Source organism: Gobius niger (assembly GCF_951799975.1).
Source record: "Gobius niger genome assembly, chromosome: 19".
Lineage (NCBI taxonomy): Eukaryota > Metazoa > Chordata > Actinopteri > Gobiiformes > Gobiidae > Gobius > Gobius niger.
This window is the reverse complement of record NC_136870.1, coordinates 12,070,323-12,087,718: the sequence shown is the minus strand read 5'-3', so window position 1 is coordinate 12,087,718 and position 17,396 is coordinate 12,070,323. Positions and strand designations below refer to the sequence as shown.

General features: G+C 40.8%; 2 protein-coding genes across 2 annotated transcripts; both read right to left on the bottom strand.

The window, feature by feature from the left end:
• On the bottom strand, positions 1 to 2,091 carry LOC306978321 (carbonic anhydrase 4-like; the record flags this gene model as incomplete). Its single annotated transcript, XM_079576844.1, has 7 exons — positions 1 to 550; positions 644 to 807; positions 1,072 to 1,147; positions 1,229 to 1,324; positions 1,401 to 1,549; positions 1,821 to 1,968; positions 2,077 to 2,091. 7 exons carry the CDS (start codon positions 2,089 to 2,091, stop codon positions 383 to 385), a joined length of 816 nt encoding a protein of 271 aa, XP_079432970.1. The 3' UTR covers positions 1 to 382.
• A 3,857-nt stretch (positions 2,092 to 5,948) lies between these two features.
• LOC306978320 (uncharacterized protein) lies at positions 5,949 to 16,943 on the bottom strand (the record flags this gene model as incomplete). Its single annotated transcript, XM_079576843.1, has 17 exons — positions 5,949 to 6,162; positions 8,422 to 8,585; positions 8,850 to 8,969; positions 9,035 to 9,044; positions 9,125 to 9,214; positions 9,289 to 9,443; positions 9,517 to 9,693; positions 9,879 to 9,984; positions 10,546 to 10,706; positions 11,490 to 11,556; positions 11,698 to 11,787; positions 11,880 to 12,031; positions 12,133 to 12,309; positions 14,243 to 14,297; positions 14,367 to 14,438; positions 14,529 to 14,623; positions 16,724 to 16,943. The coding sequence occupies 17 exons, from the start codon at positions 16,941 to 16,943 to the stop codon at positions 6,001 to 6,003; spliced, it is 2,073 nt and encodes a 690-aa protein (XP_079432969.1). The 3' UTR covers positions 5,949 to 6,000.
• Positions 16,944 to 17,396: the final 453 nt, after the last annotated feature.

Sequence of the window (17,396 nt, the reverse complement as noted above, 5' to 3'; positions counted from 1 at the left end):
GGTGCAAAAGTTTAACTTATTCAACACATAAAAACAAATCCCTGCAGCTTATAACATTATATATTATCTTTCTTGTAGCCTCTATCACCATTCAGCCATTATTCAATCGGTCATGCAGTCTTGAAGCGCCTGTACCACATTAAACAATGAGAGGAATGCCGAGCCAAGAGAGTTTCAACAATTGTGCGCGTTATCAGTAGTAATACAAACAAACAATGAGAAACCCTTCAATTCACATTACTTCCATTACACAGTATGATAGGACAGTGAGAAATATAGTAAGCCAAACACACTCATTGTCCTGTACTTTAGCAGCTCATATCATTCAGTGTGTCTGGACAGATCAGTAGAAAAATAGATCTATTTTCACAGTTTCATATCTCTATCTCATCCACAGTGCAAACATAAGGATAAAAAGCCCATAAGAGAAGTTCATCTTCGAGCTGGAGTTGTGGGTCACAGGCTGCGCTTTCTGGAGACCTCTGTAGACTTCCCTCATGAAGGCAGAGGTGCCGTTTCCAATGCGTACAGTATTTGAAAACATGTCAATCTGTGTGAGAGAGAAAAACACGGGGCAAATGAGTCAAGCGCTGGATACAATAAAAACTGTTTTGGCTAAATATAGGAGCTGCTGTGGACTTACCAAATCCTTGCTCACTTTCACGGGCTCCTTGAAGACGGTCCAGACCACAGCCTCGTAGCACAGGGGAGTGGTGAGCGAGCCCAGGTATCGGTAGTATCTGCTACGGTTGACCCCTGGCAGAAGGTCATCCAGGGAAATCCCAGGCGCCATTGTAGCATTCTGACCTGAGAAGAAAATGCAACAAAACACATTGAAGCACAGGACCACAGTGCATCAAAAAGAGGCAGATTAGAAATATTTATTTGACAAGATGCAATAAGGGAAAGATGAGGGCCGAATGATGGGGTATTTTACAGTGGAGGTCACGAGTTGTGCATTCGGTCCCGAAAAGGCTATTCCTGGACTATAGTTCATAAAGACAATAAAGCATTTATCAAGGCTTAGAACTAATGACAAGGAGACTGAACATATTGCTTTCTGACATTTACCTTTCTCTGTAATGCTGGACAGGTATGACGCCAGTGTCTTCCAGGCTTGTGGCTCTCCTGTTGTATTGGTGACCGACTAAAACGGCGAGATATTGTAAGATTTTTTAGTCAATAGGCCATTACCTCAGAATATTTATTTTTAGGGCAAAAAAAAAACCTCAATGAAGAATCCAAGAGCTGCAGCTCCAGTTCCATCTGCAACAGCTGCAGTCGTGTTTCCATTGTGAGATGATTTAAGGTTCACGATGTGCAACTAAAAGAAAATAATCCCAAATGTATGTACATGACATAACCTATAACACTGTTGGATCAATGAGAACAAGGCCTACCTCCATAGGGTAACGCTTTCCATCCACGGTGTGCTCGGAGCCTGGCACGTCTGCACCATTGCCCCAGTGGAGATGGAACTGCAGACTGTCGTACTTCTCGGGCAGGTTCCCACCGGACACCTCGACTCCAACTTCAAAGCTCACTTTAACTGGAGGAGGGAGGACATACCAGTTTACAACATAAGTAAGAAATGTCTAAAACATTCACACGCCTATTTTGTAGGCCTCCTTAGACACTCCTTTTGGACATAAGAAAGATATTCTCCGGGAGCAGTGAAAAGTTGTACATTTACATCAGAAGTGTATTAATACTTTATACTATTTTTTTTTACAAATTAAATAAATCCTGCGAATCTTGCCTATGACACCAAGTTGGCTAGAACCAGTCCCTTAACAAGCTATAAGTATTTAAATATTTACCCGTTTGTCCAGTGTTCTCAATCTTCGACAACATAGTCTTGTCGTTAAACTTGGTGAACGTGAAGTCCGTCAGCTTTGAGTCCACAGCGACGTCTTGTGTGACGATATCAATTGGAGACTGACGAGAACCGTTGCAGAATTCAGGAACCTGGACAGGCCATGAAGAGGGACCTATGACAGAAAAAAAAGAACAATTAGCAACTACGCTGCAAGTAACATCAACTAGGCCTAGACAGAAAAGGAAATGTGCTCTTACCGCAGCTCGCCTCATGGTAACACCAGTCTGAAAACAACCACAGTCACTGGTTATTGATGAACGACAATAATAAGAAAAAAGAAAGGGACAATAAAAATTAAAGCTTACTTACCAAAGTCCTCTGTTGCGCCTTGGACCGCTGGTGCTAATGCGCACAAAACCAAACTCAGCCAAATCATTTTGAATTTGCACAACTTTGTCAAAAACCCTGATGAAAGAGGTAGATTTGGATTACTGAACAAATAATGCTTTGTTATCGACGACGAAAAATAGACCAAGATATTAAAAATAAAAAAAGGAAATAGGAGAATTTGAGCCTACCTGCGTATCTCCTGTGTCCCGTGTGTTCTGTTCATGGAGATGGGCTCCCTCTTATATTTGATGCATGGCCCAGCCCATGCAGCAACAGCATCTTTGCAACGCCTCCTGAAACTTAACAATCTAGTCTGGAATCCAGCCCCGGCAGCGCTGAAGGAAAAATAAATAAAGTTTCAGCTGCTGCAGGCCTAATAGTAGTCTTTGTGGGAATTACAATCATTTGCACATATCCGCACGTTAAGTGAAATTAGATTGAGTTTGATCTGCATTTGACCCGTCATGAGCATCCATCAGACACATCGGGCGGCTCGGCTATTTCCTTTTAAATGTCCTTGGAAATTGCGAAACACAAAAATGACATGTGTAGCACCAAAATATGTGCGTCTAATTAAATAGCCCAACATGAATTATTTATATTCTTGAGCATCACTTTCAACAGGATGACGTAAAAAGAAAGAAAGTAGATCACAGGATAGAAGCTTAAAGGAGCGCTCATTTAGACAAACACCGAGAGAGATGGAGGCGACGCCCCAAACATTCAGGGCTGTAGCATTTGTATGAAAATAAAATGCATTATTACAATGATTATTATGATTATTTTTTATTATTGCTGCATAAGCATTTTCTTTAATTATGCATCGCAAAGTTATCTTCAACCAACTTTAAAAAAAAAGGGTATCATGTAAAGATAGTAGATAGTGTATACTTTATTTTATAGATCAGTTTTCTCAAAAGTTTAGTCCCACCAAAGTAACTATAGCCATGTCTATAATAAAAAATATATATATAAACCCCCCCAATCTAATACAGCTATAAAACTGCAGAGGACCCCTGAGCTTTATCCACTGAATCGGTGAAAAGTATATTTTTGCATGTATTTTAGCACGGTGAACCTCGAAGGCAAAAATAAGTCTGACATTGTCGAATGTTTGCACGTCTTTCTGTAAATAAATACACATAAAAGATACTTAGAGAGCTTCCGAAATGGTTGCGATCGGGTTTACAAGTCAAAGTCTGAATATGTGCTGCACATTGGATGTCTATCCATTCAATGACAAGTTCATTTGTCATGGAATGGGCAGACATCAATTACTGTTACAGCTTGGCAATGGGCCAAGGAACCTGTTTGACACCTTGAACAATACTAGAGCTTACATGCTTTTTTTGCTTGTTGTAATGATGCCTGTGTGTAACTCTTTTCCTCCTGGCACAAGTGTAAACGTACTTCAGTCATTTAGTATCATCGATACAGCAGCGGCTGTGATGCCGAGAATATAATCAAAATCCTGTTAAGTTCCCAAGTGCATGCTCTGCCATTTTGGATGGACATATTTGATAGACACTGAACGTCTATAAACAACCGCAACCACTGCTTTTAGTCCATTTAGTGCATGCACATCAGGGTGTGTTCAAATAAAGTCAACATTATACTCTATTCAGCCTGTGTGATTAATGGCCTACATTTGTGCAGTGACCTGGAGTTCAGGCCACACTGTACATGAAACCTGTTATAATTACAACTTAAACTAATGAAAACAAACACACCTCATAAAACAATAAAAACACTATTCATCACAACACATACACTATTAACATGAAATTGACCCACGTGTATAATACTGGACCAATGAAGTTGTTAGAGGGCCTTCTATCCTTCCAGGCCAAGTGCTGTTCAGTTATGAATAAAACCAAGGACTATGTAAGTGTGAAAGGCTTTGTGGTCGAGACCATATCAACTTTATTCACCCCACAGTGAACAAACACACCTGTTCAGACGGGAAAAAAAACAAACAATGTTTGCATGTGTGGCATTGTGACAAAGTCAGTTTGTCCCGGTATTTATTTTGGACACTGTTTCATTTGCAATATACATCAGCTAACAATAACCCACAGGATTCATTCATTTGTTTGAGTTGGTGATTGCACTTCTCATTGTCCGTTTAAAACTTTAAAAAGGCTTGTTTTTTTGTTAATTTAGTCTGTATACGAATTTACCTGTACCACCTGGTTGGAACAAAGGGAAGGCGTGGTCTTAGTCGGCCATTTTAAAATCTCAGGCTGAACCATGCAAGGGGGAAACTGGTTTAAAATTTGCTTTGAGGTCTCTTTTGTGCATGATTTTGGTTTGTAGTTTGTCTTTTCTTCATTTGCTTTGACCACTTATCATTTTGGATGACAACTAATTGTTTTATGTAAAATATAAAAGCTTACCAGCTGAACTAATGTTTGGTATTTACCCATCAAGCAATGGCACTCACCTGTGGGAGGTCCTGTCCCATTAGGGGAGGTGTATAAAAGCTGACTGGTCTCTAGAGAGGTGCCGTTTAGTATGTGACATGTTTGTCAGAGAAGTTCCTTTAGTGCAACAAATAAATGCTTGGTAAGAGTTACTTTTTGTGTTAAGTCTGCCTGCCCATTTTGACCCCTCGTGGCCAGCTTCCTCACAGGCATTATCAATTTTAATGATTACATTCCTGCATTTTATCAATACATTTGACGGATAGTAAAAAAGTATAAACGCCCACCTTGGTTCACCTGCACTTCCTGCTTTCCACACTGGTGTCCCCCCGGCCTGGTAGTTCTCTCTTGTTTATTCCCTCATTCTTAGACATATTGGTTTCCATGGCGTCCATTGCTCTGCTCTGGTTGGTTGAGGTCCGTGTTCGCTGGGGTCCTCACATCTGAAGTGCTGCTGTCCTGCTTCTTCTTATTTTGCTTCTCATGCAACAAACTAATGGACTTCTAACTCAAATTGCAATGTAAATATAACATGTTTAATAAATGATGTTACAACGAAAGCTGTGAGTCAAAATGTTAAATGTCAAACAAAAGAGGGAAATGAGAAGTAAAAGCTAATTAAATATATCCTACATTTGTGTAAAAGGAACATGCTGCCTTTGTCCTTTGGCAGAACCTGTGTGTGTCTTAAGAACATCATTTTCCAGTTATTCTGGAGATTGGACATTGTCCTGGCTTTCTACATGAATTTGTTGACAAAACACTCATAATGCTACACATGGATTCAAAATCAAAAGATGGCAAACAGATCCGCAAGTCAAAATATAAAAAGCTAAAATAATACTTGTAGACAAAAACAGCCTCTTACTCTCTCACATTGAGTATCCATCATCTTGACTAGAGGTTCTCAAACTTTTCACACCCAGTACCGTCTCATAAAATATTTGACCTTCTAAAGACCACCTGGCCTGGATCAAGTAGACCTAAGTAGGACTAAATCATATCTGAATCAGAAGAACTAATAACATGAAAACCACTGGTGTATAGAGAAAGAAACTGATTTTACACATCCAGAAGACTGTGCTGTGCTACTTTTCTAAACACTGTCCAATAATCATGACTAAAGTGCAAAATAAAATACTACCGCTAGTCTGCCATCAAGGGCAATGAGCGTCCAACCATTTCATAGATCATGTGATACAAAAACAAAACATATATAAACATAAATATATAAGAGGCTGATTCAATAATAACACAAAATGCAGCTTTTGGGTTGATTTCTCATGCCTAGTGCACATAGGGGAAATGCTGTACATTTTGAAGAATGCATGGCCTGGAAGTAAGTAATCTGTACAAGAGTTGAGTGATCTAGTCCCATGGAAAGACGGCGCTGGCAGTGAGCAGCAGGACCAGAAAAGTGGGCATGTTTGGAGCAGGGGCGGCTGAGCGGTGGTAAATGGTCCGGCTGTGGAGACTCTGCGCTGGACGGTACACATCATGGTAGCCCATTTCAGTCAGGAACATGTGCATCTGAGAGGACAGAAAATATCCATTATTATTATTATTATTAGTAGTAGTAGTAGTAACCACTGCTTTTGTGCCGCTTATTAAAGTAAAATCCAAGCTAAAGGCGGTCTAACGAAATACTTTTTGCAGTGTATTTTTTATATAGGCCTTTGCCTTTCAGAGCTTTTGGCTTTAATTACATTTATTCTATGATCTGGGTTTGTTGACTTGTTGCAAACAGTTTCCATGCGAAGCACTGTGAATGTATGAAAAAACTAAATACATAAAGTGTGATTGATTGATTGAATGGGGTACAAAGGTGATCATTATTCTTATCTATTCTCAAACATTTTGACAATAAATAGAATCAAACCAGGAAACTAATGTTAACTTGGCTGACAGCCAGTCTCTGATCGAAACAGGCAAACCTTTCTGAGGACATTCTCGACATCATGACCAACTAATTATCTGACAATCAGCCGCAGATCAGATAATCGGTTGGAGTGAAACCAACTCAACTTTTTATATGGTGTCACTAAACGTCTTGTAAAATCTAAATAAAAGTTAGCGCTTTGTTCTTGTGACGCAATAACCGGGGTCTCACTTTCACCTTTAGTTTGGGGCAGACTTTGGGGCAGACTCAGCCTCAGTACTATACGATGTTTTACATTTCATTTTTATTAGTTTGTTGGCAGTTCACATTAATTAATTTCTGTAAATGATTTCAACTGCTGTCCCTGGGTAAGGTGTATAACGCTAACAAAAATTCTGAAACATAGAAAGATGTAAAAGTTGAGGCTACATACACAGTACACAAAACAGCATTCGTTTTTACAAATAATACACCGATAACATCTGAATGTTCTTTCTGTGACTTGCACAATAGAAAAGACTTTGATGTAAGGGCAGGTCACACAGTTCAAACAGAGGACATTAGACGGAGGATAAATGAGGCCAGCTAGTTAGTGTTCAGAGGATCCTGACACTGCATCAGGAGATCTGTAGGTTCTAATAAGCACATTGTTGATTTGATTTAGCCATTTTCTAAATTGAAGGTGTTGAACATGGGGCATTCTCTTCTCATCAGTGTGTGGGATGCTGTTCCATGATGTTACAGCCCCTGACTCAGGGCTCAAAAGCGCCACGATTTCACTCGTGCGACTAAACATTTGTCCTGAGTTGCACCCGTGCGCCCCGATCCTCACCACACCCCCTCATCAGAAAACTATTCTCACTGTAAACACCGATCAGGATGTGCACAGCTCTAACACAAAGGAGAATTTACTCAGATGAGAATTTTAAGATTACTGTAATCACAACTTCAGGTTTAACATGGACTTTAATGGTTTCAGCAAAGTTTTCATCAATAGCAGCAGTTATAGAGCAGCAGTTGTGTGTGTTTTTTTAGATGCATCGTCAATTACAGTGAAAGGAATCGGAATTTAATAATTAGGTAGCCTTTTACATTGGCTTTTCTGGCTTATTTAAAGGGGGGTATTATGCAAAATCGACTTTTTCAACTGTTGCCTTGGCACATTCACGTATTTTTGAGTAATCTGTAAAAACTCTGATGGCGGCCATTTTAGGGATAGGTTTGCCTGAGTCCTCCTAGGAACGCCCCCACCTCCTGGAGACGCCTCCGAGCTTTCGTCACCAGCCGAGTAACCAACCACTGCTCCTCAGCAGAACCCCCTCCCCACTGATGCCACAGACAGCGTGTGGAGGGGGCGTGTCAGAAAGGGTCAGAGGTTCTTAAAGAGACAGAGGCCTATTTCAAGACATTCGCTACAGCCATTTTTGAGAGAGCAATTTTATACAAGGCAGTTATTCTAATTTACTGCAGTTACAGACCAACAGAAGGTTTGGTCATCATTGTAGTGTGCTATAGACTGGTGCTATGTGATTGAAAAAAGCATAATACCCCCTCTTTAAGTGCCCAGGGCCAGGTTAAATCTTATTTCCAGGGTTAAAAGAGCAAATGTCTGATCAGAAGTGAAAGTTTTGGATGAGCCTGTATGTGAACCCAGAGAGCCGATACAGATAGGAAAACTATAGCTAATATAAATTACTTTTGGAAATCCTTTAGGCTACAGATCCATTTCGTCTCACTTTATATTCATTTGTCATCATTTAAATACATTATAGAAACGAAATAAAGAGCCAAAGATACTAAAATTAAATTGATCAGTGAATTAAAACAACTTGACGATGACAATATGAAAACAATCATTATCGTTAGTCTGTTACAATAAGACAATAGAGCGTATGATGACTATAACATACCAGACTGTGGTCCACTTTGATGGGGTGTTTGAACACCGTCCACACCACGGCTTCGTTGCAGCTGGGAGTGGTCAGGGAGCCCATGTAGCGGTAGAACGAGTCACGGTTCACATCTCCCAACAGGTCATCAAGGGAGACCTTTGAGGTGAAATTAGCCTGGGCGCCTAAAAAATATTACATACTACTGCTTACCGTGTTGTCCATTTTACAAGTACTGAGGAACAGTTTGAAGTTTGTTTTGTCACCCAATGCTTTGTGCTTCTTCTTGAACAATTTGAAGTAACAGTAATTAGTTTAAGTTTGTGCTATTAAAGCAGTATTAGATATAATTTTTTGTGAAAATGAGACTTAACATTAATCTGAGTAAATATGGCTATACTCTACTAACCTGCCAACGTATGTCCATTTGTGAAGTAAACAAAAAGTACCTGTAGTTTGGATATGAGAGAAATGGTCTGTGAGGTGTTTCCAGGCCTCAGTATTCGATTGGGAGCTGGTCTCCTCCTTGAACATAGTGAAACAAGTACAACTTAAAATCATTAATGTTACTGAATAAAACACTCAACATTACTTACATTGCTTGGTGTTTCTGCAGCAGCACTGCTCTTTGTACCGTGAGAAGCCTTAAAAACAGACACACACAGTAACTGCTCTGAAAATCTGATGCAAGTGAAGTTCTCTTTCAAGACATGCAAGACATTACCTCCAAAAAGAATCCCAGCACTGCCAGACCATCGCCCGAGGCCAACGCTGCATTCAGGGTTGAATTCTTCTTCTTTGTCACTATGTGCATCTGGACACAAGACAATCCCCCCACATCACTTGCTTTAGCACAAAAAAAAACATCCAGTAGTGGAAAGTCTGTACCTCCATGGGGAATCTTTTATTGTCGAGGAGGTGCTCAGATCCTGTGGAGCCTGATGCTTTGCTGGCCCAGTGGAAGTGAAACTGCAGCACGGAGTAAACATGTCCCAAACCTCCCCCGGACACCTCCACCAGATCCTCTTCCAGAACACACTTCACTGGGAAGCATCAAGCTTACCTCAACCAGGATGTTTTTGAAATGATTATTATACAAAATACTCAATAACAAACCTGTGTGTCCAGTGTTAATGATGTATTTAATGGCATGTTTGTCGTCAAAATGCTTGAAAATAAAGGCACTAAGGTTTTTGTTCTCCACTGAGGCTGTTGTTTTGATGTTGATGGGGGACTGCCTGTTTCCCGCACAGTGAGACCCGGCCAAGCTCTGCCAGTGTGACGGACTGTGATCTGAAAAGGGGCAAACGCACTTATTCATTATCAAAAACGTATCTGTGACAAATGAAAAAAGAAATACAAACCACATTCGTGTTCGTGATAACACCACGGATGAGCTGCAAAACATAATAAAATAATGACATATTAATAATGTAGTCCAACACCTTCACTGATGCTGGTAAGTGCAGGTAACTCACCCGCAGGGAGCTGAACCGCTGGAGAAGCATAAACCTGCCGATCATTGAGAGCTTGTGTCGGCCGATAGACATTGGTTTGATGTGTTTTTGTGGGGAAAAGCTGAAGCTAAAGAAGATACATTACAGTGGTGTCAATGGGCACTTTCAAACTACAGTACTCAAAAACAGAGTTTAAAGCATACCTAAAAACAAGCTTGTCATACTTCAGATTCAAAAGTTTTTTTTTCATACTTCGTCATTGAGCTATGTTAATGACAATCGTAACCTGACAACAGTGTTTCTGTAATTCTTGTTTTAGCATTGTTTTATGCAGAAATAAGCTGGTACTTGTTCCAAAGTTTCAGGAGCAGAAAGTGCACCATCACTTTCCACAGTGCACCTGTTGAGACACCTGACTCACGGAGCAACAATCTGTCAGTGTCACCGACTGAAGGCTGTCATCAGATAAATGCAGGTCAAATGCAGGATATCTGATTTTTGTCACATGAAACATTGTTTTCTTAAACAAAACAAAGAACACCAGCATGAAGAATACCAGTATGGTGAGTACTGTAACCTGCATTTGTTTATGTGTTCATTCAGAGTTAGAGGTCATTGACATTTTTGCTGTTTCAGTTATCTCATCTACGATCATAAAGATGCCTGTAGGAGTTGTTGAACAGCTTACCAGATCTGCATGGACATGTATTGGCTCCACAAAGACCGTCCAAACCACCGCCTCATCACACGTGGGAGTGGTCAAAGAGCCATGGTAGCGGTAGAACTTTGTAAGGTCTACATCTCCAATCAAATCACTCATAGAAATGGCATCCGTCAGATTGACAGACTCTGTGCAAAGACACATCCCAATTTAAATCAGTGATTCTTCAGATCTAACCTTTCAAAACGAACCACATGTAAACTACTTTCTTGACTGACAACTACAGCATGAAATCTACTTCTATGTCCAGTTACGTAATCGACCTCCATCCTCAACTAGCAGCCTTCTGCTGATATAACAGCAGTGTCTTAAGTGTCTATAGGGCCAAGTGCTGAGTTGAACAAGTGTCCAGTGGTAGACCAGCTTTGCTCAAGGGGTGTTAGGGGTGTGCTCGTTGATCTACTGTATCAAAGTAGGCCCGTGCGTATAACCTACGCTCAAGCAGACTTTTTAAGGCAATTTCGCTTTTGTTTTCAATTTGACGTTGATTCTAAGGAAGAAGACAAGGCAGCGCGATGTAAAGAGGAACATAATGTGAACATAATGTGACGGTTGCCATAGAAGAGTAGCATGAGGGCTGCTTGTAATGAACCACGCCTCAGTCGGCCTCTTTTTCTCAAATAACGCCCTCTCCTAGTGGCGCAGCCTTAAGCGCAAAACCTGCTATCGCGCATGTACCACGTTGCGTTTAGAGTTGCGCAAGGACTGCGCCAGTCACAAGATCTGGCCCATGTTGGGTTATATGCAACACCAGTTGTGTGATGGTAATTATTCGCACAGTTAAACTTGTTTCTAGTCATTATGGACAAAAGGTAAAAGTCTATTCATCACTAAATACAACACAGGCCTGTCTAGACCTACTCCTGTTGCTACTTATTAACAGTGACTGTTACATTAAATATGCTCCCCACCTGTTGAGTTCATCAGGTGTGACGTGAGGTTGGTCCATGGCTCTGACTTAGTTTTATTTTCTGTGCTCTATTAGAAGAAAGATCATATTTTTTTTTACATTGCTTTAACTCCATTAACTGTAATGAAATAAATCAACAAAGCAATTTATCATGTACTCTGTGCAAACTGCTCCTTTTTCATAGGGAGGATATACAGACATTGGCGCACCTCAATCAGGAATCCCAGGACGGCGATCCCCTCTGGGTCTGCCTTTGCCTGATCAGTTGTAAGACCTTTCTTCAGAGTCACCACATGCATCTACAAAGGTAAACGTTCCACATTGCAGAAATGTTGCAGCTTATCGTAGTGGATGATGCTACAATGCGATTACACATTGCTTACTGACCCACCTCCATACGGGATCTTTTTCCATCAACAAGATGCTCTGAGCCCGGGTGGAATTTAGTGTCACCCCAGTGAAAGTGAAACTGAAGGGCCACATAGACCCCGTTGAGTCCACCCCCATGAATTTCAACAATGCTGTCCTTCAAATTGATTTTGACTGTAAAATACACAGTGTATCAGAGGCTTCTTTGCCGACACGACAGATGGAGAGTACTGTACGTAGGTACAACGCAGACAGAGAATAGTGAAGGAGCCGACCTGTGTGTCCAGTGTTCACTATGTTGTGGAAGACCTCCCTGGAGGAAAAGTTCACAAAAGTAAAGTTTCCTAAACGTTCATCAGTTTTAACATGACTGGAGACAATATTGACAGGAGATTGCCTACTGCCTCCACAAAATGCACCATGGATATCAGCCCAGTGAGACGGCGAGTGTGCTATGAATAAAAAGGCTCACTTTTAACAAGGGATTTGTATAAATGAAAACAAAAAGACTGTGACGACTTACCACAGCCAGTGTAGCACCATTCACCAGATGCATCTGAGTTGGATTGAATACCACACATAATCAGGAAAGGGACTTAAAATGACTAAATGGGAAATAAGTCATTGACTCTGCCACTCACCTGTAACTCCCCAACACAGGGACAGCACAGCAAATAGAGCATACATCTAAATAATAATAACAGTTTTAATTGAAAACGTATAGCAACAGATAATTCACTTCTGTGTAAAAACAAAAAAAGAAAGAAAGAAAAGAACGCTACTTGCCTTTTCCTTTTTCAGGATATTCCTACTCACTCAAAGGTTACGTGAGTGAAGAAGGTCCAAGAGTTTCCAGTGGCTCATATAGACTGAGAGGAAGGTTTGCTGTGTAAACAACACACATGTATATGGGAGACGCAACATGACTATTGTCTTTATTCAAGAACCTGTGACCAAAATACAGGCTTGTAACTGTTACCAAAGATGGTTAAGATCTGATTTAAACAGCAGAAACAACATGTGTATTTGTGTATTTATTATGTTTCTGTATTTAGGCCAGGCCTCTAAAACCCAAAGGAGCAGAAGGATTGTGCCGTTGTTAATTGTTTAGATAAGTACGTTTGGTGCAACTGCAGTGACACCTGAGAACCAGGCATTACATAGGATAAAGTAGACTGCCAACTCTACATTTGAATGGGTCTCAAATGACGTGTGCCATAAGCGGAGTGTAGTCAGGAAGGTTTCAGCCAGATGAGAAACACATTCACCTGCTTTGTGTGCATGCAGTGCTTACAAAAGAAGGTTTACAGCACACATGGTCTTTTTTTAATTATATACTGACAGTTTATAGAAGTATAGAAATGTGCCCTGTGTTAATAATATATTTACTCATGTTCTTTAATCAATGTGACTGAACAGGTTTGGATCCTCTCACTGTCGTTGAGACACACACCTCATTACAGCAGACCTGTATGGACACTTGGTTTCCAAAACAGTCACAGCACCAAATATATCACGGCTCACCCTGGTTCTTTCCAGAAAACTGTTCGCACAAGCTTGACAGTATCAAAATCTTCTATTTGAAACACACACACTGTTTGAACATGTTTTAGAGATTAAAAATAACTATTGAAAAATATTAAAATATATCTGAAAATGTTTTAAAATCATATTTTATTAAGAAAGGGAAAGAATGACAGACACACCACAAGCTTACAAAGCGCAAATACACAAAAACAAAACAAAATTCCAAACCGGATGAGGGTTGTTTCTTAAGGATAAAGTCACTTAAGACAGAGATTAGTCTTCTAAACCATCACACCAACTAAGCATTTAGTGAGTGTTCCTACCCTGGGAGAGAACTGTGAGGCCTAAGTAAGTAGTGACTGTTGTAAAAACTTCCAATTGTGCAGCATAGATAAGAAATCCCTCCTAAGTAAACAAATAAAAATAGTTTTTTGGGGGCAAATATTTCCCATTATACAAACATTTGTCTCAATAATGTAAGCTACGTATGAAAGTATATAGCACTGTTCAGTGTACATTTCATTCATAAAATAAACCTATTCAAATGTAATTTAAAGATTCCTATTCAGATGTATGTCTCCTGAGGTGTAGCCTGTAAGTTGACCTCTCAGGTTACTTGATGTGAATCCATGTCGTTCAAAGATAGGAGGCAACAGTCCTGCAAAGTGAAATACATGAAATGAGCTTACTTAAAACTATTTGATGTTTCATAAGTGTATTATTATTTGATTTAATGTCCTACTGAAATAGAGAGCCGGACATCTCGTCCACAAAGCCACCTAAGGGAAACAAAATGACATTGTTACAAAATTGTCACTACTATGCAGCATTTTTTGTTTTCATTTTACAAAGGGTTACCGGGTGAACAGATTGTGTCACAAAACAAGGGGCAGATGTAGCAAGAGGCGCATTCCTGTAAGACAGAAATCAATCAGGGGCGCAGTGAAAAGTATTTGTACAAAGTGTTTTGACGTGCGCGTACCTGGCAGTGCTGACACGGCTCCGACTCATCCCCATCTTCACATGGACAGTGGCCACAGTTAGCCGCGCAGTACTGACCAAAACACAAACGGACATTCAGTACCGAGAAATGGCTCCGGCTGTTATAACTCCAAACAACAGGATAACAGCGACTTTTACTCACTTCACAAATGGTGCAAACGCTGCATATTGAGCCTGACTGGAAGTGCAGCGCCTCTGCTGTGGCTTCTTCCACACTGGCAACAACCGCCTCATAATCTTTAAAACAACAAAAAAAGGTTATATTTTACCACACAATGTTGGTACGAACCTTTGTTGTGACTGAACATCAAAATGCTACAAATGGATTTAGAATTGTTATGACAAAAACAGATTAGAGTCTATCTTTACATCAGCCATAGCTGTCAGGCGGTTTCTTTGTGACTCTGCCAAAGGCACTTGAACTTCAACTTAAATTATTTAGCCTCAGGTGCTTTAAGACTATGTGAGATGATTGCTCTGTGTTACAAAAACAGCAACATTGTCGCCAAACTGCAAGGAGGACATTTCTGACGTCATCTATGTTATGTCCAATAAAATGAAATGTACAATGTAAAATTAAATTGATCTTGTTGTCAGCTGGTGGGTCAAGGCGGGAGACCACATTCTTAGTTTTTGATCGACCCCCTTTAAGGATCAGTGTATGACTGAACATAAATCCGTGAAGAAATGCTGTATTATGGTGGTAAATTTACTGAAGCAGTGACAATTAGGGCAAAAACTGAAATGATCATGACATGCTGAAGGTGGGTCCCGAAGCTTCAACAGTTCAGAGCCGCTGCTTTTTGTAAGTAGACCAGTTAAGTCAAAGAGTGGCTGTTTACCTTACAATTACAAAACAAAACTGTATAACTGTCATACTTTATTAATTACTCCAATCTAGTAACCATAGCATCTCTCTGCTCCTTTTCTTTCAAACTGCATTGACTTTTTGGTGTCACTGTTGCATGAAGTTAATGACATTAAAATTATAGAGCTATTTGAGCTGGCAGTGGGTGGAAATGGTGCCTCTGATACACCACATTCCAAAAAAGAATTATGGAAATTATGGAAAAAGAGTCGAGGACCGGAGAAAATTGCTTTGGGGGCCGGATCTGGCCCGCGGGCCGCAGTTCGCCCCTCTCAGGCCTGTACTGTAGACACTGCCTGGAGATTTCAGGAGTGCTTTTGTCATGGTAATTTGGCGGCAACACACTGATAACGTTAGTCTATTTTAGGACAGCTATGTGGCACCAAAATGACCTGCATGACTAAAGTTACTTCACACAAAAGTAATAAAGGAAAAGTACTTGAGTTATTGTTACCACTATATATATATATATATATATATATATATATATATATATATATATATATATATATATATATATATAGCCTACGGCCAGAAGTTATGGTTGTAATTATTTGTTTAGTCTCAGAGTGATGTAAAGAGCAAACCCTCTGCCCCAGCTCCTACCACACACGAGACATATACAGAACAAATACCTTCATCATCCTCTTCCTCGTCTTCATCATCATCAGCAGCAGCGTCATCATCATCAGCATCTACAGTCTCTTCCACTTCCACTAATTCCTTCTCTTCTTCATCTGCTTCCTCCTCCTCTTCTACTGCTTCTGCTTCATCATCTCCCTCCTCTTCTTCATCTTCTTCTTCCTCCTCTTCTTCTGCTTCATCATCTCCTTCCTCTTCTTCATCTTCATCTGCTTCCTCCTCCTCTTCTTCTGCTTCATCATCTCCCTCCTCTTCATCATCATCTGCTTCCTCCTCCTCTTCTTCTGCTTCATCATCTCCCTCCTCTTCTTCATCATCTGCTTCCTCCTCCTCCTCCTCTTCTTCTACTGCTTCTGCTTCATCATCTCCCTCCTCTTCATCTTCATCTGCTTCCTCCTCTTCTTCTTCTACTGCTTCTTCATCATCATCTCCCTCCTCTTCTTCTTCTTCCTCTTCCTCTACTGCTTCTTCTTCGTCTCCCTCCTCCTCTTCTTCCTCTTCTTCTACTGCTTCTGTATCATCATCTCCCTCCTCTTCTTCTTCTACTTCTTCATCATCATCATCTTCTTCCTCCTCTTCTGCTTCAACTTCATCATCATCATCATCAACTTCCTCTTCTTCCTCATCATCAGCTTCTCCCTCTTCAACAGTTTCTTCATCCTCTTCTACCTCATCAACAGCTTCATCTTCTGCTGCCTCCTCTGCCTCTTGAACTTCCACTTCTTCCTCCCCACCTTCCTCTATGTCCCCCTCTTCCTCAGCTGCTGCTGCTTCCTCCTCTTCCTCTGCCTCTTCTTCTTCTACAGCTTCCTCAGCATCTTCCTCACCCGTCTCCTCTTCTGCAGCAGTTTCTTGTACTTCTTCTTCTCCCTGTTCCTCGTCAGCATCACCTTCCTCGGCTGCTACGCCAAACTCAGCCACGACGACGTCTTCTTTGCTTTCAACATCCTCCACTTCTTGAGCGCTCACGGTTGGCGCTAGGGGGCCCTGGAACGGACAGAGGAGGGCAAACAAAGCCCCGACAAGCCAGATATTCAAACGTGCCATGTTCTAAGTCCAAGCACTGCCCCTGATAATGTATTTAAGTTAGCTTCCAACACAGGAGAAATCAAGTCCACAGTCTGGTGTGAATGCCGTCAGCCTGCGACCCTGACTGTGGAGCACACAGTGGAAACAAACTGGAGAGTAGCTGTGCAGTTGTATGTGAGTGACAGAGGCACATGGCCAGAACAGACCACTGCAGATGCCCTAAACCCAGTGGGGAGTGGGCAGACGTGGAAAAGGAGGAGACGGGTGGGAACAGAGTGATACAGCAAGAACATTTTGATTTATCAAAATATACATTACATTAAAGAAAATAGTTTCTTTGAAAGTTTGGCCAGGATTGACTTTCTCTATTCTATCACAAGATTAACTTTAAGCTTAATTCACAGTTAATAGAGCCTCATGTCATTGTGTCTTGAAATGGCAAATGCATTTTATGGCTTCAACGACAGCCTG